General features: G+C 44.1%; 1 protein-coding gene across 1 annotated transcript in view; it reads right to left on the minus strand.

Moving 5' to 3' along the window:
• The window catches only part of PLCL2 (phospholipase C like 2), a 163,169-nt gene that overhangs the window by 53,554 nt on the left and 83,012 nt on the right, over positions 1 to 26,603 (minus strand). Inside the window, 3 exon segments of the mRNA XM_036030604.1 lie at positions 9,989 to 10,114; positions 10,116 to 10,193; positions 12,902 to 15,388. Coding sequence (XP_035886497.1) covers positions 9,989 to 10,114; positions 10,116 to 10,193; positions 12,902 to 15,388 — 2,691 coding nt within the window.

Below are 26,603 nucleotides of genomic sequence, written 5' to 3' on the forward strand. Positions count from 1 at the left end.
CTGCAAGCTCACAGCGATGGAGATGAATGCCGTGCATCGATTTCTCTCTCAAAGTAGCCAGCACACACTGGCACAGTCCCCTCAGTGCCAGCAGCACACAGGGTCAAGCAGAGGCGTAGCTCTGCTCTGGGTCCAAGGTGGGATCGAGCCAGCGGGCTCTCAAACACGGGGAAGAAGCAGGCTGACGCATTAATGAGCTATGAGATGCGTGCTCTAGGTCAGCTAATCTTCAACTGCGTGAATCTGAAAGGATTAGGCACTCACACTGCACAAAGACATACAAATCAATCACACGGAGAAGGCCAGTTAGGCTCTTTGAGTCTCTTCCCATTGCTTTTCTGTCTGAAATGGATTTCCACAAAGGAGGACAATCACACCCACAAACCTGGATGTAGAACTGACACCCTGTTGCGGACACTACAGAAATAACATCACCCTTTAACGTCAAGCGATTCTGGATGCTGTAAAAACTTTTTACTTTTACAGGGCTGTACAGTATTAACAGTGTTTGATGGATGTTTCAAGAGCAAATAAAAATTTTTGATTCTGGAAAACATTACTTGCTAGAGGAATGCATGCATGAGATTTATGTCCTTAAAGTTATCCCACTCCTTTTAGTCTTCTCTCAGCAATTATGAGGCTCAACGTAAATTCTTCATCTGCTGAAACACACCAAAGGGATGCTGCCGTTCCAAGATGCTCTGGGAAGAGTATTACCCATGGAACAATGACAGCCAAAGTAACAGAGAGCAACCTCTCTGTTTCTCTTGATGATCGCCATATCCTTTTAGCAGCTCTAGCTCTGAAAGTTGTCACTTTGTACTTCTAATTCTACCTGCTGGCTGCCCTGAGACTTCTGGGTCTTTCTCTAGGTGACATTTCAGGAAGTCTGGCTTTATGACAATCCAGAGGATGGGTGCAGAAGGGAGGGGATGCTGTAGCCAGGTGGCTACGGCAGTAGCAGTAACAGGGGTGTACTGGGGATGGGGTAAAACTATTTTTCCCACACATGCTGCAGTATTTTAGAAACCATCTTTGCCTTGGGGGCTTTCCACCTATGCAAACAGCGAGTTTCAGAGCCTGGGTGAGGAGCAGCTATCTCATAAAAACAAAGACACTTCTCAGATTTAAAGGTCAAATTAGATTTTGATTCAGGTTTCCACTAAAAACCGACAGGCTTGACAGTAAGGCTAGGTCAAGGAGAAACTCCTTTCTCAATGATGTCAACCTACGAAGAAGCAGCCCTGGGGCTTCACCGCCTTGGGCGGAGAAGACTGCCCTCCCGCCTGCCGGGGGTTTGCGTCTCGGGCAGGAGGAGGGAAGAGCAGGGGAGGAAAAGCTGGAAGGCCACCTCTGACCATCCTGAGTGACTGGACATGGAGCTGGGAATACCCCCACCCCGTGGGCCGAACTCAAGGTGCAGGGGAGGGAGGGGGAGGACGGCGAGCTTTGATAAGGACACAGAAGATTCTGCACCCTTTTCCTCCAGGCAACTGGTGGCCGCTTTGTAGAGGAGCAGAAGGAAAGAAAGTCTGAGGGACGGAGCGTTTCCCCTAAAAAGTGGAGCATCTACAGTCCAAACGCAATGAATCAAGTTTACCAAACTGAATTAAAATTTAGGAATACCTACCTCCCCCTAAAAGAGCGCGAGAGAGAAAAGCTACATTTTCTTCGCCATCTGAAGTTCAGTGTGAATTCTGAACTCAAACTCTGCCACAGGGACATCAGGTGACGAGGGGCTGAATTAGGACAATGGCCACAGGAATGGAGCGACAGCCAGCACTGCTTCGTCTGCTCCATCAAAGACTGTTCACTCCAAATGGAACAGGGGCGAAGAGTGAGTGAACCAGGGTAAGGAAGTGAAATGCCTCCTCACAGCTTTCAAAAGCCACCAGTGCATGTCGTGGCTGACCAAAAGAACTGTGTATATTATTCATAGAGAAAATAACGAATTTTAAAAGATGCACATGGTCCCCTTTTCTCAAGTTGCCTTTAGGGGTCCTTGAGGCAAAGACCTTAGCAAATAGCTCACAGAGGTACCCTTAGCCACTGCAGAAACAAAAACAAAATATTCAATACTTGCCGTCAAGAAGAGATCATATTAAAAACAAACTCTGAAGGAAGTATAAAAAATCAAAATCCACATCCAATGTGGAATATGATGGACACACAGGAAGCAATTTCTCTGCTCTTGCAAAGGAAGAAAAAGGACTACGGTACTTCAGAGACCTTCTCTCATGGAAGATGGGGCGGTGTTCTTTTGCATAAAGCACAGCTTTAGAAATAAGTTCCCTAACTTTTCGGGAGCTTTAGGTTTTAGGTATATTGTATATTTTATACATATTGTCTACCAGATTCAGGGAAATAAAATGTTTGAAAAATCAGTAAGCTTGCTCTATCCCTGGAAAAAGCAATAGAAAAGCTCTAAACTGAGAAGTAAAACAGTAGAGACCCCACCAACCATCTGGCCCCAAACCACGGCACCGTACAGGTGCTCCCCCACCCCCACCCGTGGCGGCCTTGGTTCAAATGCAAGCTGAAGTGACGCCAACAGCGGGCTCCCAAGTCTCACTTACCCACACAGCACTGAGCTGTTATGCCCTAGCTCACTGAGAAATTTTAAATTGGACTATTAACATGTCAGGTGACACAGTGGCGTGCTTACTACCAGTTATCACTTCTGGTCTGAAGACACCATCTGACAACATGTTGATCCCTGTTCGTCTCTGTCCTCCCAGAGGTCTTGGAACTGGGTGTCCAATTAAATAGATAAAACAGCTGTATGATGAAGTCTCTTTCAAGAGGATCGCCAGTCCCTAAAATGCTTCTTTCCTCAACTGTTCATAACTTAGTATTTGGTGTGTGTGTGTGTGTGTGTGTAAGGATATTTCTAAATATGTGTTCTTCGCTGGTTTCTGTGGAGACATGTACAACTAGAAAACTGGATCAGAAATGTAGTCTTATAATCACCACTATGGGCCTCACTTCAAAGGACTATCTTGCAAAAGTTTCCAAATCTCCCTGCATCCGATTCCTGAGAGGCAGCCTGCTCTGATGATACAGGTGATGCTGTCATTGAGTTTTGTTTTTTAATCCTCACCCAAGGGCATGCTCATTGATTTCAGAGAGGGAGTAAGGGGGAGGGAGAGAGAGGGAGAAACACTGATCAGTCGCCTCTTGTATGCACCCCCCAACTAGGGACCAGACCTGCAACCTAGGTATGTGCCTTGACTGGGAATTGAACCCATGACCTTTTGGTTTATGGGACGACATTCCAAGTAACTGAGACACACTGACCAGGACTCATTACATTCTTTTAAATATTTCTTTCCCCCTCTCATTGGCTTGGTGGCAGTTCTGGAGTGGCTCCACTGTATGGTTGTGATGACTCCAGAAAAACTGTTTCTGGAAACGTCACTGGGCGGACCTGCCCTGTTACCGAATTAAACTACAGCCTTTGGGATTCTGCTCTTCCCTCTGCAGCAGGATACATCCCCCTTTCCTTATCCATTTTGTTTTTATTTTTTAGCTCAGCCTTACTCCAAAGCATAATATTTTATCTGGCCTTTTATTTTCTACTGAATAGTTACAAAAGCTGGACAAGTTGACACCTCCAATTAAAAGAAGCGTTCTGAGGCAGGAGAGTGATAAAAGGAGTCACAAGGAAGATGGAGATCAATAGTGACCCCATCACAGGTCATCTCTCACATCTCTGGCTTGGTCCAGAGGGGCAGACTCCATCAGTCATGAAGTGTGATTTATTTCTTCACTGCATTAAGCAGTGGCAAAACAACACACACAAAACCACACTGACAGCATAAAGTAGACTGTTCCTATATTTCATGCCAACGACCAGCATGCCTGTGTTTCATTTCCACATTTGATTTAAAGAACCTTGTTTCTGCCCTGACTGGTGTGGCTCAGTAGGTTGGGCACCATCCCACAAAGAGAAAGGTCACCAGTTCGATTCCCGGTCAGGGCACATGCCTGGGTTGCGGGCCAGGTCTGTGGTGTGTTACAGGCAACTGATTGATGTTTCTCTCACACATTGGTGTTTCTCTCCTTCTCTTTCTCCCTCCCTTCTCTCCTCTCTAAAAATAAATAAATAAAATATTTTTAAAAACTTGTTTCTATTTAAGGAATATTTAAAGTTATGAATTAGAAGAGTTAGTAACTTATATAAAAACATTTACAGAAAGTAAATAACATCCTCTCAGACAAAGCATCTTGTTCCTTTTAATGCTAAAAAAGGACCGGTCTCCACTGGGGAAATGGACTGCCCAGAGAGCAGACAAAGGAACTGTGATGGTGAGAATGAGTTCATGTATAAGCTGAACAGAGGGTGGCTGCCCCAGAGTCCGCCGCTGAGTAGATGGACAACCAGACTGCCTGTAACTGAGGTGGGTGTCATTTCCTTTACTTTTTTCTCTTCTCTCCTTTTCACTCGTTAAAAGTGCATCTCTGATTTAATTACACTGGCTAAAGCACATTCCATACTACATAAAAATTACAGCAAGACCAATAACAGAAATCTAATGAACAAAAATAAACTAATAACCAGAGACATGGAAACATGGAACAGAGTGACAGAGGGTGGAAGGACGCGGGGAGGGCGAGGAGGAGGGCAAAGGGGGAAAAAACTTTTTAATAAAATTTTATTGTAGCCCTGGCTGGCATAGCTCAGTGGATTGGGCGTGGGCTGCGAACCAAAGCGTCGCAGGTTCGATTCCCAGTCAGGGTACACGCCTGGGTTGCAGGCCATGACCCCCAGCAACCGCACATTGATGTTTCTCTCTCTCTCTTTCTCCCTCCATTCCCTCTCTAAAAATAAATAAATAAAAATAAAATCTTAAAAAAAGCAAACATTAAAACAAATTTTATTGTGATAAGAACACTTAACGTGTGAGCTCTGCCCTCCTAACCAGTCTGCACTGCATGGCCCGTTCGTGGCAACTACAGAGCCCTTGCTGTCGCCAGACCTCCAGCGTCTATTCATCTGCCTGTCGGTTAGCAACTCCCCAGCCCACCCCCAGCCTCTGGTAACTACCGCTCCAGTCTTTGACTTTATGAATCTGACTATTTTAAAACGCTTAAATAAGCAGAATAAAGTGGTATTTGTTTTTCTGTGTCTGACTTATTTCACTTAGAGAACAGGACCCGATGTCCAGTAAAAAAGCTTTTCCAGACAACTTTCTTTTTATGTCGCACTTCACAAGATATTTACATTTCCAAAGTCTTCTCTCTATAGAGGAAGAATGTTGACTCCTTGGTCTCTCTCTGATAGTAGAGATCTTGTAAAAATTCAAAAAATTTAACTCTAAGACAGACAGCAAGTCCGGAACTAATAAACAAAGACAGAGCGGAAGGACTGCTCTCACCAACATTAGAAGGACGGTAAAAATCGCTTCAGGTTAGAAGGATGGGAATTAGACGCCGACACTCACGGGAGAGGGGGAACACCGTACTGAAATGCCAGTGCAGATCTGTTCTTAAGGGCATTATGTATCATAAAGGACATCCAGCTCCTCACTAGAATCTCTTCAACTCAGTTTACATAATCATTCTTTTCTCCCACCAGCCTTTAAGTTACATGCGGGAACAAACAAATGTGGTATTTGGCTGTAAATGGTGGATCCATTCAAGTTCATTTACATAAATTTTAAGCAAAATATTAAATTTTTTTGTTTACTGAGGCAATAATAAATATCAAAAATATGTTCAATTCCCACATAACAGTAAATAGGTTCAAATACTTGTAATTAGATTTCTTTGAGCAGAATTTGATCTACTGTTAATTACAGTCTTCCGTATTTTAAGCTCATTGAATCTGCCTTTTAATATAAACCGAAGTATGCATAATGAATTCCTTTTCACCTTCTGAGGGAGCACGAATGAGATACAACGTCCCTATGACTTCACAAGCGCCACACAAACGACTTCAGATTACTGGTATTGAAGAATCTGGGCTTTATCGGGATACTGATCATTCACCTACACAACACACATAGCTAATTCTCCTGATCTGGAGTGCAGGAAAAAAATGGCCAGAGAGACTACCTGAGCTAACCCTGGTTCTGCCAGTAATCTGATGTACCACAAGGTTTCCATTTCCTCATCTGCAAACCAGAGGTGCTCAACAGGTGGTCTGAGTTCTCTTTCACTGCACCCCCTTGGAGTCCCTAATGTCTGCTGCTAAGTATGACTTTTTACTGCTCAAGAATGTGCAAGAACTCCCACAGTCCAAACTTGGATTTCCCAAGACATTTGCTTCCCATTTCTGAGTGTGTTTCACCTTGTGAAGTCGGCTTGCAACAGCCTTTCTTATCTTACCTGTTGAAATCTGACTCCTTCTTAAAGGTCTAGCTCAAAAGCCTTCAAGTCTTCTTAATCCCTAAACCTGAAGTTGAGCATTCTCTCCCACATACATCCAAATAATTTGCTTACACATTTTTAATATCTATTTGTCAATCAATCAATCAATGAATCATCTATCATCTTACTATCCAAGGATACTCTCCATCTCTTCTACTGAGTTGTAAACTCCTTAAGGGAAGCAAAGTCTTATTTGTCTGACAACACATGGTCATTCCCACTCTCCATACCAGTCCAGCCCCTAGTTTTAACAGCCCTTCCCCAATCTGTGTCGTCTAAGAAGGTGTCTGTACTTCTCTTCTTCTCTCTTCCTGAATGGCGGTGACACCCACCTTCCTGAACTAGGTCCCAGGTCCAAACCTCACCACTTCCAGGACCCAAGAAGATACCACATATTGTCAGGTAAAACGACAATCAGGGCAGTTTTGAAGATCTGTTTGGTGGCGGTAATCACAGAAGCCATCAGAATAATCGAGGGGCCATAGACACAGTGACCATGCAACTAATTATCTAAAGAGATACTTTCAAGAGTTGGAGGGAGGATATTAATAAAGGGTCCATCCCAGGAAAAGCAGGACGTGAGGCCTGCTAGGCACAGGTATTCTCTTCTAGTCTCCATGCAGGCTCACGAGTACCCTTCTCCATCATCAACTGCTCCACATCCTCTTTTCTCACAGACACTGACATGTTTCTGATATGCTAGTCTATTAACAAGAGCTCAGACACTGAAGAGTCATCGCGATCTTGAGAGCATTAGTCCATGTCTGCATACCCTTCGGAGAGTGCACAGCAGTGCAGACCGGCAGTGAGCCGAGTTCTGCAGGGCATTCCTGAAACTATCCTTACTTCTCACTTGGAGTCTTCGAATTATAGATGGGAATAGATGGGAAGTCAACAAAATGAAATAAGATCTTATATCTAAGGTTAATTTTGGATTAAGTTCAACATAACATTATGAAAATTGAAGAGCTATATTTGAAGTGACAGGCTGTGCAAAACTGTAGTACATTTCCCATCAATGTTCAACCTTTGTCACAAGGTGCGAGACCATTAAGTCACTAGACAAGGACTGTAAAATGTCACAAGAGTTATAATATTGCTGTAGCAAAATTACAATTTCTAAAATTCAAATAGTCTGAATTAATTCTAAGTATTCTATAGCTTGAGTTATCAGCTAGAATTAAAAACAGAACAAATCAATAAAGCTAGGGGCAGAATTCAGCACAGCATTTTCTATTAAACATCATGTAAGAGTAGTTCCACGATTTAAAAAATGTAAATAAGTGAATACATTCTGTCTTATCACTTCTACAACAACACACACTGTCAAAATAAGAGTCACATAATATGTGTTATCATCTGCCAGCCCAGGACAAGGAAGAAGCAGAGACCCGAGGATCACTGAGCAATTCCGTGCCGGTATTGTGGTGGGAGCCCTACGTGGGTGGTAACAGGGCAGACGGGACAGGGGTTAGTCTTCCGTCCCCTGAGAACCTGGCCACAATCACCCTCCTGCTGTGGGTCAGCTTCCAGCCCCTGAACCAGGTCCCGGGTGCTGGCCCTTGTCTGCTCTGTTCTGTCACCACCTACACAGGGCACTGCCACTGCACTCGCAGGGAGCTCCTGTTAGAAAGGTTTCCATGGAGGATGGTCAACGCCTGACTGCCACAGCCGTCAGTGAAATCCTTGAGGGAAGCATGTCACATTAGATTCTGGTCAGTGAAATAGGTCTGTAAAACATCTAATGATTTTATTTGTGGCTTCACCTTAAAAGGCATTTACAAATACCAGCTAGCTGCTTTGGCTTCGTCTCATAAAACTTAAAAGAGTTGGGAAGTAACTAGGTAGCCTGGATCACAGCATGGAAGAGCTCTTCAAACTTCCCCACATTTACCTTTTGTTCTGTATTTCCATTTTCCCCCCACAAGGCTCTCGGCACCAGCTTTTTGTGTTGCTGTCCCTCCCAGCTGCCCCATTTCTTTCCAGTAGACGGGATGCGCCCTGAGGACAGGGGCCCAGCGTGGTGTCTGTCATGGACATCTGCCCCTGGCCTGCCTTCCTCCTGCAGGTTGACTGACACTCTCTAGTTCGCCGGCAGCGTCCCATGTCCAGGCCTTTATAGCTCTTACACGACCATGAACTCTAAGCTGGAAATAGCAGGGATAAAAAGCATCTGCTACAAAGTGTGGCTGCTGTGCAGCAACCTATGAAAAAGATCAAATACTACTTTTTTTAAGGTATGAACTGATTAAGCTATTTAAAACATTCTATTCTTCTGACTTATACTTCCAAGAAGTGAAGAAAACCAAGAACAAAGGGTCTTCGGAAATGGTGTTTTTGGATATAGTCCCCTGTGGTCAAGTCAGTTTGTGAAATAGGGCACGCGGAGTCCACCACCCTCTTGGGAACTCGCTGTGCCTGCAAATACAAGGCCCCGAGAAGACTTGCAAGGAAGATGACTGGGTCATTTCGTTCAGTCCAGTATTTCCCTAAATTATTTCAGCGTGCAACCTTTCCTCCATGTGACATTTACTAACACGCTAGGAAACCAAGGTTCCTCCGAACGCAGTGTGGGAAATGCTGACCTAAAGTGTTTTCTCCTTTCCCTTGAATTGCATAAATCCCTCCGAACTGCAGCTTTCAGATCAATTCATAAAACACTTAAAAATATTTTTGTTACAGTGTATGATACCAGTCTTGTTTTGTTTCTGACCATGGCAGCCCGCACCAGAAGCAGCCCAGGGTTTCGTGGGGTTGGTTTGTGCTGTTGGTGTGGAGGAGGGGAGGCCTCTTAACCCTGAGCACCCTGAATGGTAAACGGTGAGAGCCTGGCCCGTTCAGGAGCGGGGCGTCCAACACCGACCTTAACCTGGACTGGCTAGAGAGGAACTGCCAGCACTCACGAGTTCTGAGAGCTTCAACTACTTCACAAGCTTGAAATGGGTGTGGTTCACCCACTAAATTCTTCTCCCTTAGAGTTGTGATAAGTCAAAAAGTACATTAAGAGCAGGATGTGATTAAAAGGAAACACAAGATATATTGTAAGTGCAAATATGTACTATTCCAGGTCTCCGCAGGATACCTCGTTCACGTTAAGCTGATTACATTACAGGTGTCTCCGAGCGCCTGCCGTTAGAAAGAACGCCGTCGCACAGAATGGAGTTATGTGATGGAAGCACCTGCCCCTCATGGCACTTAAAATGTATCTTTTGAACATTAAGTTTCTCATCATTGCCAGTTTCAAAAGTAAAAACAAAACAAAGTGAGTGAATCAATGGCTGGCTGCAGGGAAAGATTAAATAAAAACAACAACTCTACTATACCTATGTGGAAAATAGCATATCCTTAAGAAATCTATTCAGATATAGCTCTTGAAGAGCAAGCTATTATTTAGCCCAACTGAGGCCAGAGTCTCTGAATCCTTCTTTCTAAAACAACACTGAGAACAGTAACCTCTTTCAAATCCCGCAAGGTCAGGAGAACAATTTTTCCAGCATAGGGAAATGAAGCATGAAATAGGAAAGCGCTCCTTTGCAAGAGTTCTTAATTCTGTCTGGCATGTTACTGAAGACACCTCTCTCACCTGGGCTACATAAAAGTACAAAAAACTACTCACCATGTCGTAGGTTGTGACGATCTTCTTCAGAACCTCAGGCACGATGCCCTGCAACTCCATGGTGGGATACTGCTCGCTGAGATTCAGGACCACCAGGGGTGTGTTCTCAGGCCCCAGAAAGCGGGGGGGACACGGCCAACATGCACTGCATGAGATTGGCCACGGAGGAGAGGCCACACAGCTCCTTGAATGACGCCACCGCATTCTGTGCCATGGAAAGGAAGGAGGCACTCTGTCACTAACCAGGCGTTTGAATTTCCTGTGGACATCACGTTGGACACACTTGGTCACACTGCAACTGCCCAGCATGACAGTTGTCAGCGTCACCATGACAGAACTGGCTAACGATGATTTCATCCTGTGAAAACGGGCTCTTTTCCAAAGTAAATACACTTATAGGTATTTGTAATACCAATTTATCAAAATTACACAAAACGTAAACAAGTTAAATCCTTCCCGAGGGCGAAGCCTCTTTTCAGATCAAAGTTCAGAGCCATGCTGAGGCTGATAGGCAATTACGAGCAAACAAAAAGAATGGCTTCTCTGCAGTCACAAAAATGTAGAGATTAAGGAAAAAAGTGCAATCACGCTTAAAGTAAGTATCAAGGAGGCCATCCATCCAAAAAGGAAAGGAGTATTTGTGAGGAAGGAATTCGAATCTCTCTCACCTGTTTCTACCTGCTGGTTCCCAATCTAAAGGAGCTTTGACGATGTGGCAGTTCATAGTCAGGTCTGCCCAGTGGGGGACCCTGGTTACCTGTGGAACCTTCCCCATCAGTGTCCCCACGGACTTCACTGCTTTTTCCCCTCCTTTGCCCCCTAATCACCAGAAGTACACCACAAAAATATCCATTAAACAAGACACTTCAACACTGTACAATGCCCTGAGCTGGCATTCTCGGAGCACTTACCAAGCGCAAGGCGACAGGAGGCCTATTTACACCGCGTTGCCTCATTCCATCCCCTCCACCAGCCCCGTGTGGGGGAGCGAACTAAGCCTCAGCTACAGCCGCTGGCCGGTACTTGTCCAAGGCCACCCAGTGGGTAAATGAAGGAGTCAAGATTTTACCTGAAATCTGTTGATGTTGAGGCTTATGCTTTTAATCCTTATGATACAAAAACAGCTAAATTCTACTCAAAATAGGAGTCAGGCTATTATTCCAGGCACACCTGGGTTTCTGTCTGGGCTGCGCGCAGGCAGCGAGAGGGGGTGGGGGTGGCATTGAGGCCTGCCAAGCCCTGTCTTTCTGCTCTCAAATTCCCCGGTTCTGGGAAATGAGCAGCACTTTTGTTTTAAATTTAAACATGTTCTTTTTATTAATGTCGTTTTAAGCATGGACAGCAAACTGTAGGTCATTTGGCTCAAAAGCACTTCGGTGCTGACTGCGTACAAGAATGATCGCGATCCTCCGACCCTGAGCGCAGCCGCCCCACCACTCCCTTGCACCTCCGCGTTGATTTCCTTCACAGCACTCGCTTGCGTCTGCAGTTGTCCTGCTTGTTTATTCACCTGCTTGCGGTCTGCTTCCCCTCCCACGGCCCACCCGCAGCGAAGGTTGTCTGTGTTCGCTGCTGCGCCCTCAAGGCTGGGGCTGCCTGCACAAGGTGCTCACTGAATATCACCACCGACGGTTCCGCGGGCTCAGAGCACCTGGTTCTGGAAAGGTGGTGCTCAGGCTCTGGCAGGTCCTCAGGGGGATTCTGGGTTACCCGCACAGCAGCAGCCATGGGGCTGGGGACAATGTGGCCTGCTCCGGGCTGAGGGTTAACCAAGCCATTCTCACCGTCAGAAATGGGGAAGAGCCCTTCATACTTCTGGAAAGCTTTACTTTGAAAGAAAGAGAGTAAGATTTCTCTACTGTGGGAAGGTGTTTTTATTAATGAGGCATCCACAGAATCGGGAGGGGGGTGACATATATTGACTTTTTCTGAGTTGGCTCTCACTTGCCAGTGGCATTCTTCTTATAATACTTATATACGGGGTGAGGCAAACATAGATTCACAGTTGTTTGTGTGGAAAATACTACAATAATTAATAATAATACCAGAAGAACCTGTGTTTCATGTACTCACAACTGTAAACCTACTTTTGCCCCACCCTGTATATACTCACACGTAAACATATAATCAGCTAATATAGTACCTGTGTTTATTTAATAAACACACACTGAGCAGCTGCCATGCACATGGACCTTCTCACCCTGGGATGGGCAGGGGCTGGTATCCCTGTGAGGTGGCCCTTGCTGCCCACTTCTGTGTCCCTCCTGTGCCCCAGTACTGCTAGACACGTGGACCAACCTTAATTACAGACGTAATTCGTAGGTGACGGTTGTTAGCCATTACAGAGTTCAGTGGTAATCATCAGACGTCTAGTAGATACACATGCCACGTCTTTCACTTAAACAATTAAATAGCTACCCCCTAAAATCAAGAGGAAGGCTCAAAATGCAAACACATTGGCTTATGTAAATGCTTGCTACTTCCCCAGCAGAAGAGCTCTGTAAGAAAGGACTGGAACATGTCCCTTTTATTTTGATAGGTCATCGGTTTGTGTTCCAGCTAAGGAATATTCAGAAAACCCAGAGGTTCCCATGTACACTGCTAGAAAGAACGGGGGCACCGCTGAGCATTAAGTAAAGGAGATTGACATGTGGTGTGTGAGACGATGATGAGACTGCTTTATTCTAGTATGCTGCCAACGTTCTCGATTCCAGCTGTGGTTTTGGAAAGTTAAACGATAGAAGAATGAGACTAGTGGTAAACATTCTAGTAACCAAGTGGAATTTACAAATAATGTAACAATCAAATATACTACTGCTTGAAAAAAAAACCAACCCTCCAATATATTCATGAACAACGCACATGCACTAAGACGGAAAACCATTGAGTAAATACCTAAATGCTGGAACATACCTGCATGTTCTCTCTCAGGTCTGTGGCGTCCCGGATAGGGGGCTGGGCGTTCTTGAACACCTCATCCACAGTTTTAATCCACAGTGTCCTCAAAGATGCATATTCCCTGGATTTCTTCCCTTTCCTCACAGAAAGGCCCCTTTTATGAGGTTTGCCGCCTCCTCTCCGGTTAGTGATCGCCACGTGGACAAACAAAGAGGCGTGTGCAAGGACCTCTCCAGTCAGTGACTGCAGGGGGACGTGGCGGTAGCCCGTCTGTAAACATTCAAAGGGAATCGTGTACTGGCCGATAAACTCGTCCCCGATGTAGTCATCGTCGAGTACCACGAAGCGTACCATGGCCAGCTCTGGGAGGTTAATTTGAAATTCAAAGCTTTCATCAAAAATAGGAGCATCTCCATTCTGGTGCACTGTTTTTGTCCTTTGTTCTGCACAGTCGGCAGGGATTCCGTGAATTTCCACGTAGACGTAAGGATCCACCACATCACCTTTGGCACCTGACCCTTTGGGTTTGGGAAAGTTCTGCCCGCTGATGATTTTGATGTGAAGGAGCTGAGGTGAGACTCCTGGCACAGAGTCTTTCGTGTTCGCGCTGAAGAAAGAGACCTCCTCCCTCATGATGGCCGGCCGAAGGACATAGCCACAGTTCCCGTTCTGCCTAAACCAGCCAATGTTCAGGTCCATCATCAGCCCTGGCGTCTGAAAGTTCATGGCCACGATCTGACATCCACATTTCCAAAAATCTTGAGGGTTCATGTTACTGGAGTCAATCCTCATGGGGCTGGGAAAAACCCTAGCAAGAAAACGTTTGTTGTAGTTGACAAAGTCCCCTGGATTTTCATTGGCGTATTTGCTGGCGAGCACTTCGTTGAAAGAACAGACTTCCCAGTACTTCTGCGCCTGAAAGGACACCTGAAACTCTTTGAACTGAACCGACTTACAGATGCTTACCAGTTCGGACAGCTCTTTGCAGAGCTGAAATCGCTTCACAGGCACATGGTTGGGCTGCTCCACGTTCTCTTTGCCCATCCTCTGAGACATTTCTGCTCCTTCGTCCTCATCAGTAACGTCTCCCTCTACACCAGAGCAGTTGGAGGACAGCTTCTTTGCTTTGATTAGTATCTTCCCTTTCAGGACATCTGGGGATGGCAGATAGGACTCCTCCACATTGGGGGATGTTGTATAGAGCTTGTCTCCTAAAATTTTCTTCATGTGTTGAACCATCACCTTCTGCTGCTTAATGGAACAGTGGTTTTCTAAACATAAGATAAGCGGATACTCTGAAGCGAAGAATGCGTACTTGTTAATAATGTCGATGACACTGCGGAAGACTATCTGAGAGGTCATGGTGTGGCCCGTGTAAATGACAGGTTCATTGTCCGGCCCGTCCCACACATCTAATTCAACGCTCCGGCAACCCATTTTAAGAGCGCGAATGTATCCTGTGATATCAGAGGGACCTCGGAACTGATCCTCTATTAAGTATGTATTATGAGATGAGTTTATAAAGTAATGAGACAAAGGTTGCTTCATATCCTGACAGACCTTCTTATGTTCCGGGTCAAATATATAACAGTCGGGTGACATAAGGTAATTAGTGAACCCGTCTATGGAGAGCCAGCCCTTTTCCCGGCCCTCTTTGGATGGCTCATATTTGTGAATAATTTCAAGGCTTATTTCCTCATTTATATGTGCCACACCCTGCTCTGCCTCAAGAAACATCATAAGGTCCTTGGTATCAAGGAATTCTTTATTGCTTGAAAACTGAACTAAAAGGAAATAGATTTCAGGCCTAGTACAAAGCTCATGGAAAACCTCAATAAATTCTTCCTTTGTGACTTCAGTCCCAGACTTGTCCTTGGATTTGTGCAATTCTTTGAACTTAAGCTCAATTTTGCTAGTTTTTAAGCCGGGATTGAGGTTTCTGATACACTGCACTGCATTACACAGAGTGATGTGTCCAACGTTATCTACGTCAATTTCACTAAACATCTGTGAAACCCAGGAAGTCCTCATGTTGTCTTGGCTACTTTCTAACATATCAAGGGTATGTTTTCCATAAGATATGAGGTACCGCAGTCCCGTCACCCAGATGTTCGCAACATCTGCAGAGTTGGCAACCAAATCCAGTGATTCATAATTCTCTCCATATATGACTGAAAACGCACAATCTTCAGATATCTGGTCAGAAATGCCATTGCTGCGAAATATGTCCGTGTTTTTTCCTGTTCTCACTTCCTTGATGGATTTAATATCAATCTTGGCTTTCTCAGAATCCTTCTTGGATGGTTCCCACCTCAGACTCTGCATGTCGGCATCCAGTAAAAAATACCGGTGGTAAATTCTAGAGTTGGAGCGAACCTTTTTGAGTTCGGAGCCCTCGACCATCGAGTTGATACAATCACTTGCACTGCTGATCTTCTTCTCTGTCGGCATGCTGCTGAAGGAGACTGTCTTCTTCCGTTCTCTTTTCTGTTTAGTACCATCCTAGGAGAGAAAGAAATGGTGTATTAGAATAATATCAATGGAGATTTCTATGTTCAAGACTAGGAATAAATATTTAATTTCCTTGTGGAAAAAAATCATACTATTAGGATTTCCTATCCTATGTCCAATGATGAATGATGCTCATTCATTCTAAAGCTTAGGAAGTGGCCTTGGTGTTTCAGCCTAATACAAACACAGAAGAAGTCATTATTGAATAATGGCAATCCATGGGCACCAAGAAACACAAATTCAGTAACACCCAATCACATCTTGAAAAGAGAGCTAGCTACATAATGTTCAGGCTGCAGGGAAAAATGCAGATGCAGGACTCCTTGTTCAAAAATCACTAAGATTTCAAGAAGGTGATGGAAGAGCACTAAGCCATGTGCAGGGCCCTTCCGGGGGTGGTGGTGGTGCTGTACAGTTGCACAGGCCACATACCCACGAAGCAGGCCCCGCTTGTGCATACCTTTCCTGCACAAGTGTTTCTCAAAGGGTTATCACTAGACCACTTGCCTCAGAATCACTTGGGTTACCTGATTAAAATACAGATTCTCTACGCTCTGGTGTCAGATCTCTAGGGGGCGCTGCCCAGGAACTGGCATTTTAGGCAACATTCTAGGTGAGATGGGGATGCAACTAAAGTTTGAAAACCACTTCAACTCACTGAGACGCCTGGGCTGTTTCTGGAAACTACACACACCCAATGACCAAAACTAGCTAAGTATGAACCATGTAATAAATAAGCAGACACTGGAATTCAGGCAGAATCCTGGCCCTTCCAAGTCTCAGATTATTCTTGGTCCTAAATATTTCAGATCAACACAGTTTTACTGCTGCAGTTGTGTTAAGTCTGGGTGGGAGGCCTAGGTTACCATTACAGCTGGAGGTACTTTTAAAATTCCATAGTTGACTTACTAAAGCCTATTACCAGGCACCAGGTGAACACCACCTAAGCATAAGTACTTCCACTGTTAACAGGTTATTAACACTACCAGGTGAAAATGTTCAGGCAGCATCTGTTTCTAAGGAAGTGCACACCACCAGTGACACAGTCCTCACCTTTTCTCCATAATGTAACAAGTGCCCACCTTGCGGAGCCGACACCATATCTACGTGTGGATGTAAGTCCTTTCCTGTACCGAGGCCTCGGTTATTTAAAATAACAAGTGCTCAGCCCTGGCTGGTGTGGCTCAGTGGTCAAGTGCTGGCCTACGAATCAAGGGGTCGCTGGTTCGATTCTCAAGTCTAGGGCCCATGCCTGGGTTGTGGGCCAGGTCCCCAGTAGGGGGTTGCATGAGAGGCAACCACACATTGATGTTTCTCCCCCCTCTTTCTCTCTCCCTTTCCCTCTCTAAAAAATGAGATAAATAAAATCTTTTTAAAAAAATAAATAAAATAACAAGTGCTCAAAGGCCCTCACAGCATCTTTCACAATCTTAGCCTCACACACGATTCTGCCTTTCAGGAAGTGCACAGAGTTTGCGATACATTTTCAGAAATTCATTATATTCATAAATAAAGGAGACAGAGGTTGGGATTATATAACTTTCATGGCAATAAAATGAAGACCATGAAAAATATCACACAAAGGCCAATTCTCACTTTCCTGCTCTAGAGAGAACCTATTTTGAATAAAATCTCTAAAAAAAACAATTATGTTATTCTCTACATCTCAAATTTTAAAACCACTTTTATTTTGAGACTACCTATGCTTCCAAAAGCAATTTGCAGAAGGTAATTAAACTTAAATCTTAAAACATATGGGTATCATTTCCCTCACAGTTTCAAAATGAACCATAGAGGCCTTTGTGATCTGAATGCCAAGATAAAACAAAAAGGCCACAAAAGGCAGAGTATTTCTTTACAACTATATCCTCAGAACAGTAAAGTGTAAAAGACATAAAGACTGTGGTGATTGTATCCATAAGATATATTGTATCATAGATGCTCCAAATCCTTAAAGTGAAGATTTTATTTTATCTATTCAAGCAAGTTGGCATGAAATCCGTACCCAGCCATGCATAAGAGCATGAAACAAATGTACAAATTTCCCATTTTTTAGAATGAAGGCTGTCTTCATCTTTAAAAAGAAACACCTCTAAAAAAGACAACATACTAATTAAGGAAATATTATAATCTTTATAAATTAAACCCCAAAGGTGTCACTAATAAAAATAAGTCACAAAGATAAATGGAGGTGCTGATCCATGAAAAATATAGACAGCATTTTTCAACATCATAATCTTTCATTCTGTCATTTTAAACATACTGACTGATACACGACTACCAGTTACTAATTTATTACAAATGATCTATTCCAAATGCAGAGGTGTCTCTATTACCAAGAGGGAAAAAGCCAGACTGCAAAGCAGGTTGCTAGCATACATACATGCTCCCACACCCACACCTGTGGGACACTCCGCAGCTTAAACACCACACTTGTGACTTTAAACACACTGCCTTGCTCTTCACAAGCCAGCCCAGGCAATGACTGGTGACTTCAGACATGGAAGCAGACCCATGAACATGCTGGTCACCCCAGCACAGGCTGCTGTAATGACAGCAGGGACTCCCCTTATCAGACACTGCTTGTCTCTTCTTCCCCCTCCATCCGCTGTTGCCTAAACCACCCTGTCCTCTCCATAGCATGCAGAGGCCTGGATGGGAAGGTCTGTTTCTCCTTCCTCACTAGCAGATAAAGCTATTAGGAAGTTCTTACAGACGAGTGTGCATGCTTAGAGATCAAAAAAGAGGACTTGTCACTGGATGGACTGGAATCACTGGCTGGAAGACACAGGTGGATGTGAAGGCAGCTGGCCCTCCCCTGACGAGGGGAAAGGAAGGAGAAGGCAGAGGCAGCCGTGTGGGAGGGAAGGAGAGTTCAGCTTCAATAGCAGGAAGGAGAGCCAGGCCCTCAACCTGCCTGACTCCCGGAATCTTCATCCCACTCCTGCTGACCTACCTGGCTCTCCCTTTTTCACCCAGCAGGGATCAGGTACTTACACAGGCTGAGCGCCTGGTCAGTACCAAAGCTGGAATCTATTTTGTACATTGCCTCTTAGTGTTAGTTTAAATCTAATAATGAAATGATCCAATCATATGTGCTATACATACTGTTTTTTTCTAACTAAAAGAAAACTAAATGCATATAACTTATATGCATTAATCACCTAAAACCAGAGGAAAAAAACCCCTAAGTTTCTACTGAGATGGAGGTTCCTAAAGCTGCTGATAAAAATAATTTCAGGGCTGGCACTTATAATAATGTAAGTACTTGTCACCTGGAGCTGCTCAGTGGTGAAAAGAACAGAATGTGAGCTTGGTGCATTGGTGCACTGATGCTGCTCCACCAGCGCTCAGCACCATCAAGAGAAAAGACTCAAAGCAAAGGTCTAGTCTGGAAGAAAACCAGCTTCCAAAGGACCCTAACTCTGTATCAGCCCTGAAATTACGAATTCTGGAGAAAGATAATCATAAAATTTTGAACTAGAAAGAAGCTTAAAGATTCATTTATGCATTTAACCAACACTTATTTACAGAATGACAATTTTGTACCGAGAGTGATTTTAAATAATCAATGAACTAGAAAGAGGCTCAGCAAACTTAGCACAGCAAATTCGAGGGAGTAGACCTGTGTACAGGACTTACATTTAACATTAGAAATGGAAATAGCCACATTGAGCTCTATGGAGAAACATACATACTTCTAACAAGTCTGCCTACTTTGTTTAATAGAACCTTGTCTCTACCTTTTGGCCATTAAAACTACCATCTGGGATACTTAAGAGGTAGTAGCAATTTCGTAAGTGGGTGTAGGCAATCTCATAAATTCTCATCCCAAAGGGAAGCAATAAAGAGGTGTGCCCCATTTCTTCTGCGGCAACAAAGCACGTGGCACTGATCCAAGTAATCCAGCTCATTCTGGAGCCGAGGAAACCACTGGGGGATGGGGGAGGGGCTGGAGAAAGGTCTGTCTCACGATGCACGGAGGGCTGGAGGTCCTGCTAGATGAGAATCACCTCCTATGTCCTCCTACATTTCTCTTGTATTTCAACAGTGATTTGTTTCCATTTTCTGTGTGATTATCTCTCAATAAGCACCATGAGAAAACGATGAGTCAATACCCAGGTTCAATACCCTGGCAGAACCAGTGAAGGAGCCTGGGCAGTGATTCTGGGGTGGGGGCAGGGGACGTGACACAATGGGGAGGGTGGCCTAGTGTGAAAACACAGCGGCATTTCTCCTCCCGCTTAGCTTTGAGTCCCGTTATTTACTTTGATTTATAAATAGCACAAACAAGAGTGTGAGGTCTTTATGTTTATTGAAAGGGGTCTAGGATTGAAGAAACACTGGGTTAGAGAAATTTCTATCAACAAAACAAAACACAACACCCCAGAACCACATGAGGCCCATTAAAGGAGCACAGCAAGGCCTGACCTTCCTTCTGCGCAGTAACAACATCTCTGAACTGACAGAGTGAGTCCTGCGGGGCACATCAGGGTCACCTTGCAAGGTTTTCACGCATCTCTAAGACCTTGATGTGCTCTCCAAGATAAGCAAAAAGGAAAAAAGAAAAGGATCTGGAGCAAAAGTGGTCACTTTGAAGGTCATTTTATAATATCTGATGAATTGAAAAAGAATAAAATGACTTAAAAAAAAAGCTAAGTATAGCCAAATGCTGCTTTCCACTCAGGAGGGAGGCCCTTTATTGCAAATCACAGAAAGCTAACGGGTCTCTTCTTCCAGGATGCCCTCTACCGGGTTCCCAAAGCAGAGCCTGGCCCAAGCCCAGCAAGTACTCTATGAGGACACAGACCTGCTAGTGCCTTAGGAACCTACAGGAGACTTGAATGTCATGCTTGAGTCAGGGGCAAGCACAGTTCAGATGACAGCTTACAATGCAGACAGCCAAAAAAAAAACATCACTGCCACTCTAACGAGAAAAAGCCAGACTATCTATACAACTGTAACATTTATTTTGTACTCATCAGAGAACTGCGGTCCCCAGGCAACCAAGAGAACTGATTCCAGAGTGATGAGCCCTTCGAAGGAAAGACAAACATAGAAACTATTTCACGTTTGCAGAGCATGGGAGGAAGAGTCCATCTTGGAGGGAGGTGAGAAAAAACCAGCTGAAACTTGAAGGAATCCTGAAAGGCCGGTTGTGGACTAACAGGTTAAGTGATAGGTTATCAGGTTAACTGCTACTTCAGAGTTAACTGGGTGCCCCAGACACAGGGAGAATCTGTCTCCACGGGTGCTCCTGAGAAAGACTGGGAGCACAGCAGAAGACAGCGCCCCTCTCTGGGCACCAGCATACAGCTGGTGACACTGTCACTGGGGACAGCATGAAACTGCCTACTTCCCCAGCCATCCTGTCATGGCAAACAGAAGCTTCAACCACCAGGGCAAGGGCAGCAAGCTCTCTCTCCGAGTGCTACTGGGCAAAGGGTGGAAGAAAAATCCATCCACCTCTCCAGTCCGGCACAGAGTGACTGCCCCACAGGGCAGAAGGACCTCTTGGACTCCAGGGCCTGTGCTAATAAAAGCAGAGCTCTGCTACCACCAGGAAAGAGGCAGAAAGCTGTCTCCTGCCCAGACTCGCCACAGGTACAGACAGGTTGACCGCCTTGGGGAACAGGGCAGGAATGCTAGGAAGGTCCCACCACCCCTGGGGCCCAGGTGCATAGTGCAGCCTAAGGCTGAAACTAGACCAGGAGCACGAAGAATCACCCCGACTCCAACGGAGGCCTAGCACCAAGCAGCGAGCAGTGTGCCTGGGAGAGGGCAAGAGCGTGGGAGAGATGCGTTTCTGGCCCAGGCACGCAGATGTGCGCTGAGGGCAGAGCGGGAACAATGAGTAAACCCTTCTGACAACACCCTGTTGGAGAAACACTTCCACTACTACTGAAATATTTACCTCGAGTAAATTTATAAAGCCATAACGTACATCTGTGTCCAATGTAAGCTGCAATAAAATTCATCGGTTTTCTCCAGTAATGAAAAACTTAATGGTGAGGACTGAGCTCCTATAAACTACACTGGCGCTACTTCACATTCCAGTGAAAATATTGATGCTAATGAATCTTAATTTATGATCTATAATAACGGTACTTAAGTGGCCCACTTTAGTGTGAAAACTCCGTGTTTCTCAACTGCGTGTACGGTAATTCCTACCCAGCACATTATAAAGCCTGCTGACTTCCTCTACTACAGAGCTATTTCAAGATGTGCCTACATAATTTCAATTGTTAATAACTGGTAAATAGAACTGAATTTCAAAAGGTATGCAAGTCAAATCACATAATGTGAATCCTTAGCTACAAATACAATCAAGTCTAAGAGTAACTTCAGAATCACAGCTTTCCCCCCTAAATTGTACAGGCTCTTCACTATTTCTGGACAGCTTAGGAAGAACAGTCCATGTTTCTCATTTTTTAATCCTTAACTCTGTCACTGCTTGGCAGTGGGGGGGGGGGATTATGGCAATCTGGGGGCAGTTGGGATGCAGAAAGTCCCTTGGGCCACCTCTGCCACAGAGAAGGGAGAAGAGTAGCTAGCTCTTCGCGTCAGAAATGTCAGGATTCCCACAATCATTTAAGGCAAATCGCTTCACCAACAATTTATTATGCCATCACCTTGTTTATTATGTTCTTTCCCTATTATTTTGTCTAGAAACTTCTCCTGGGGCCCTTTTTAAATCCAATGGTTTACATTTGCATACGAAATTACTGTGTGTGCGTGTGGGAGGGGGACAATTAGATAACAAAAACAAAGGGAAAAAACACAAAATAATGAATCATACAAAAGGGAAACTCAGCCTTCTACAAAATATTCTTTTAAGTTCCAAGCCATTCACGAGCCTGTCCTAGCCCAGCCCTCAATGTTGTCTCCTCTCCCGACTCACACAGTATTTATAGTCTCCACCGTGTAATTTAACTCTGAATTATAGTCTTGTTCAGTTCTCTAATTGTTTTATGTGGCTTAGCTTATCTCCTCAAGTAGAAAGTGAGCGTTCTGAGGGAACACGTGCCCCGTGGCGCGCTGACTGGGCCGATGCCGCCGTCAGAACAGGGGCCCCTTTTGACGGGCTGGTCATCTCAATAATACAGAGGGCAGTCCAACAAGAGGGTATAACCTTTGTAATTATGTGTGAACTCAATACAGGAGCACCTCATATATAAAATAAACATTAACAAACCTAAAGGGAGAAATAGAAAGCTATACAGTAACAATAGGGGACTTTAATACTCCACTTCTATCAATCAATAGATCATCCAGACAGAAAAATCAATAAGGAAACATTGGCCTTAAATGACACATTAAGTCAGATGGATGGATGGATGGATGGATATATATATATATATATGTATATATATATATATATATATGAGAAATCTCATCCAAAAGCAACAGAACACACATTCTGCTCAAGCATGCATGAAACATTCTTCAAGGTAGATCACCTGTTAGGCCACAAAACAAGTCCTAATAAATTTAAGAGGACTAAAGTCAGGCAAATCACCTTCTCCAACCACAATCATATAAAACTAGAAATCAATAACAAGAAGAAAATTAGAAAATTCACGAATGCTTGGAGATTAAACAACATGTTACCAAACAACCAATGCATTAAAGACACCGAAAGGGAAATTAAAAAATACCTTGAGACAAATGAAAATGGAAATACCACATAGCAAAACTTATGGTATACAGCAGAAGCAATTTTCAGAAGGAAGTTCACAGCAATAAATGCCTACATTCAGAAACCAGAAAGATCTGAAATAACCCAACTTTACATTTCAAGGAACTGGAGAAAGAAGAACAAAATGACCCCAAAGTCAGTAGAGGATCAGAGCAAAAATGAATGACATAGACTAAAAAGACAACAGAAAAGATCAAATTAAACTGAAAGCTGGTTCTTTGAAAAGACAAACAAAATACACAAGCCTTTAGCTAGAATCACCAAGAAAAAAGGAGAGAGGACTCAAATAAATAAAATAAAAAATGAAAGGGAAGATACTACAACCGATACCAGAGAAATACGAAGGAAGGGTCTGAGGAACATTGATGTTAATTCTTCTTCAAATGTTTGGGGGAATTCACCAGTGAAGTCATTTACTTCTGGGTTTTTCTCTTTTGGGAGGTTTCCACAATTTTAAAGGGTTGACTTGTTGTTGTTGTTTTTAACAAAGTGCTTTTTGTATACTGATATCATGATCCTATTGTTGAGCATGCCTCTAAGACATGTTTATTTATTTTTATGTTAAATGCATGTGCTAACAACTAACACACTCTATATGCTGGAAAACATTCAAAAAAATTAAACTGAAATCCTAATATTTTCTTTCACACTTACCCAACTTGGAAACTATTGCTCTAACCCATGAGCCCCTTGCTTAATGCCATAGCCTGCAGGGGTGTCCAACCTTTTGGCATCTCTGTGCCACACTGGAAGAAGAGTTGTGTTGACATTGTGACACATAATCACAAAAAAATCTCATAATGTTTTAAGTAAATTTATGATTTTGTGTCAGGCCTCATTCATAGCCATCCTGAGCTGCATGCAGCCTGCAGGTCAGACACCCCTGGAGAGAGGGTTTTGGAGGCCCCTCCGCTGCCTCATAGCCCTCAGCCATAAAACCTTTCAGGTCTTCTCTGAAGGCTCCTAGTCTCCAGCTCACAGAGGTGGTCCCAGCGGGGGTGGGTCTGGCCTGCCTTCCAGACAAGCTTTTAGACAGGTCCCTCAAGTACCCCAACCCCAGTGAATCTGTCCTCTGGTGCTTGTTCCACTTGGAGCCCAGGAAGAAGCAATAGCAAGTGCAAACACCCTGAGGCTCGAGTGAACTTGATTAGTCCAACGCTGAAAGGAGAGCAGGGTAGCTGTAGAGCAGGTAGCTAGCGAAGCTGGAAGGGGATGAAATCACACAGCGAGAGGAAGAGGCTAGATCCTGCAGAATCTGGATGGTATCTTAAATCGTTTAGGATTTAATTCAGCAGGCAACTGCTTGATGGAGAGTGTCATGGTCTAATTTACTTTTTTAAAGCAGTGCCAAGTGGAGGGTGAAGTAAACGGAATATGAGTGGAGGCAGGGAGGTAGTTTAGAAACAACCACAGTATCCCAGATACAGGAGGATGGTAGCTGGGACCACAGTGGTTAACAAGAGGTGGATCACTTCAAGATAATCCAAATGTTAGAGCTGACAATATGTGCTGATGGACTAGTACAAATCATGGGAAAAATGGAAGAATCTAACATAACTGCCAAGTTTCTCAACTGATTAAATGGTGCACAATGATGCCATTTATTTAGATGGGGGAGATTAAGGAATAGTTGTTTTGTGGGGGGAGGAAATCAGGAGTTTTGTTTTGAACATGGGAAGTTTGAGATGCATCTAGATGTCCGAGCAGAGATGTCAAGTACACTGTTTAATGTGTGAACTTGGAAATCAGGAGAGAGGTCAAGCCTACAAGATATCAATTTGGAAGCCAGAACACTTTGGTAGCTCTGTAAAAAGGAGAGAGAAAAGAGAAGATGGTCCAGGCTTGAATCTGGTGCATTCCAGTATTTTAGGTTGGGTAGAAAAAGAGGGAGCAGCAAGAGGCAAGAAAGCTGAAGCGAAAGACATGGTGGTGACTCCAGAGGACTGTGGTGTCACGGCAGCCAAGGATAAAGTGTTTAAGTAAGAGCAGAGTAGCCAGCAATGCTTCTGGGAGCTCAGGACAGAAAAGTGAAGTATGCCTAGTGTTCGCATAGCCTTGCCAGCTTTGTTATAGTTGGTATTTGAATGATACATCTTTTCCCATCATTGTGCTTCCAACCTATTTGTATTTTCGAACCAACAGTGTAAATGGCATGTAGTTAGATCTTTTTTTTTTTTAAATCCAGTCTGACAATCTCTGCCTTTGATCAGATTACTGAATCCATTCACATATTATTACTGTTACAGGTGAATTCACATCTGTCACTTCACTTTTTTTTCTGTGTCTCGTATCTTTTCATTCCATCATACTTTTGTAATGGTTTCTTTGATGTTAAGTTAGTGAGGTGTGTGTGAGATTTGACAACACAGAGTTCTTGGGTGACCCTGGCAAGAGCAGTCTCCGAGCAGTGCAGAGTGGCCAGGAGGCCCGCTGGCGTGAGCTGGGGATGAAGACTGGAGACAGTGAGTGCAGTTAACTCCGTGGAGAAGGCACCAGGGAAAGGAGCTGGTAGAGAGAGGGAGAGGGAGTGTTTCCTTGTTTATCCACTCGGAGAGATTAGAGCAGGTTTCTGTGCTGAAGGCCCCTGTCCAGTGAAAAGCAGAAATGAATGATACACAAGAAAGAACATATCTGTGAAGGAACAAAGTCCTTAGGAAGGCAGGGGAGGAGATCCTCATTAACGTTCCCCAAGGGGTGACTTTGGGGCTGGATCCTGATGAGAAATGAAAAGGAAGGGAAGGCTAAGTAATCAGAGGGAACAGCATATCAAAGACAAAGAGCCTGTAATGTCTGAAGAAGCTCCTGTGTGTGTGTGTGGAGGTGTTGGGCAGGATAAGGCCAGCAGGTAAGAGGCTGGATGTGAGCCCTTTGGACAACGCTGCAGGGTGAGGCCACCAGCCTCGGTGCCAGAGGAGTCAGCACCTCTCCTGAGAAGGCCTCCACAGCCTTGGGAGTTCAAGTTCCTGTGCCACAGGCAGAAGAAATACAAACAAGTACAAAACTGATAATCACGTGCACTCTTCCTGTGTGTGCAAATAAAACTCACTGCCTTTTTTGAAGGATCAACAAATGAATAAGGCCTCATTTGTTTTGTAATTTTAAAAAGCACCAGACTATTTACATAGGTATTTATTTTGTTTCTGCCTTAACAGTCTAATAAAACTGAGCTAAAGTGTATTATCATGTTTAACTGTGATAGTTTATTGACCACCCCCAAATGAATGGATGAACTTGAAGATTACCACTTGAAGGATCATCACTTTCAGCACCAGAGAGAAACCTGTGTACTTTAAAAATAACTTTTAGCCCTGGCCTGGTGTGGCTCAGTGGATTGAATGCTGGACTGTGAACCAAAGGGTTGCTTGCTGGATTCCCAGTGAAGACACATGCCTGGGCTTCGGGCCAGGTCTCTTGTTGGGGGCACGTGAGAGGCAACCACACATTTATATTTCTCCTCCTCTCTTTCTCCCTCCTTTCCCCTCTAAATAAGTAAATACATAAATAAAT

The sequence above is a fragment of the Phyllostomus discolor genome, chromosome 7, assembly GCF_004126475.2.
Source record: "Phyllostomus discolor isolate MPI-MPIP mPhyDis1 chromosome 7, mPhyDis1.pri.v3, whole genome shotgun sequence".
Lineage (NCBI taxonomy): Eukaryota > Metazoa > Chordata > Mammalia > Chiroptera > Phyllostomidae > Phyllostomus > Phyllostomus discolor.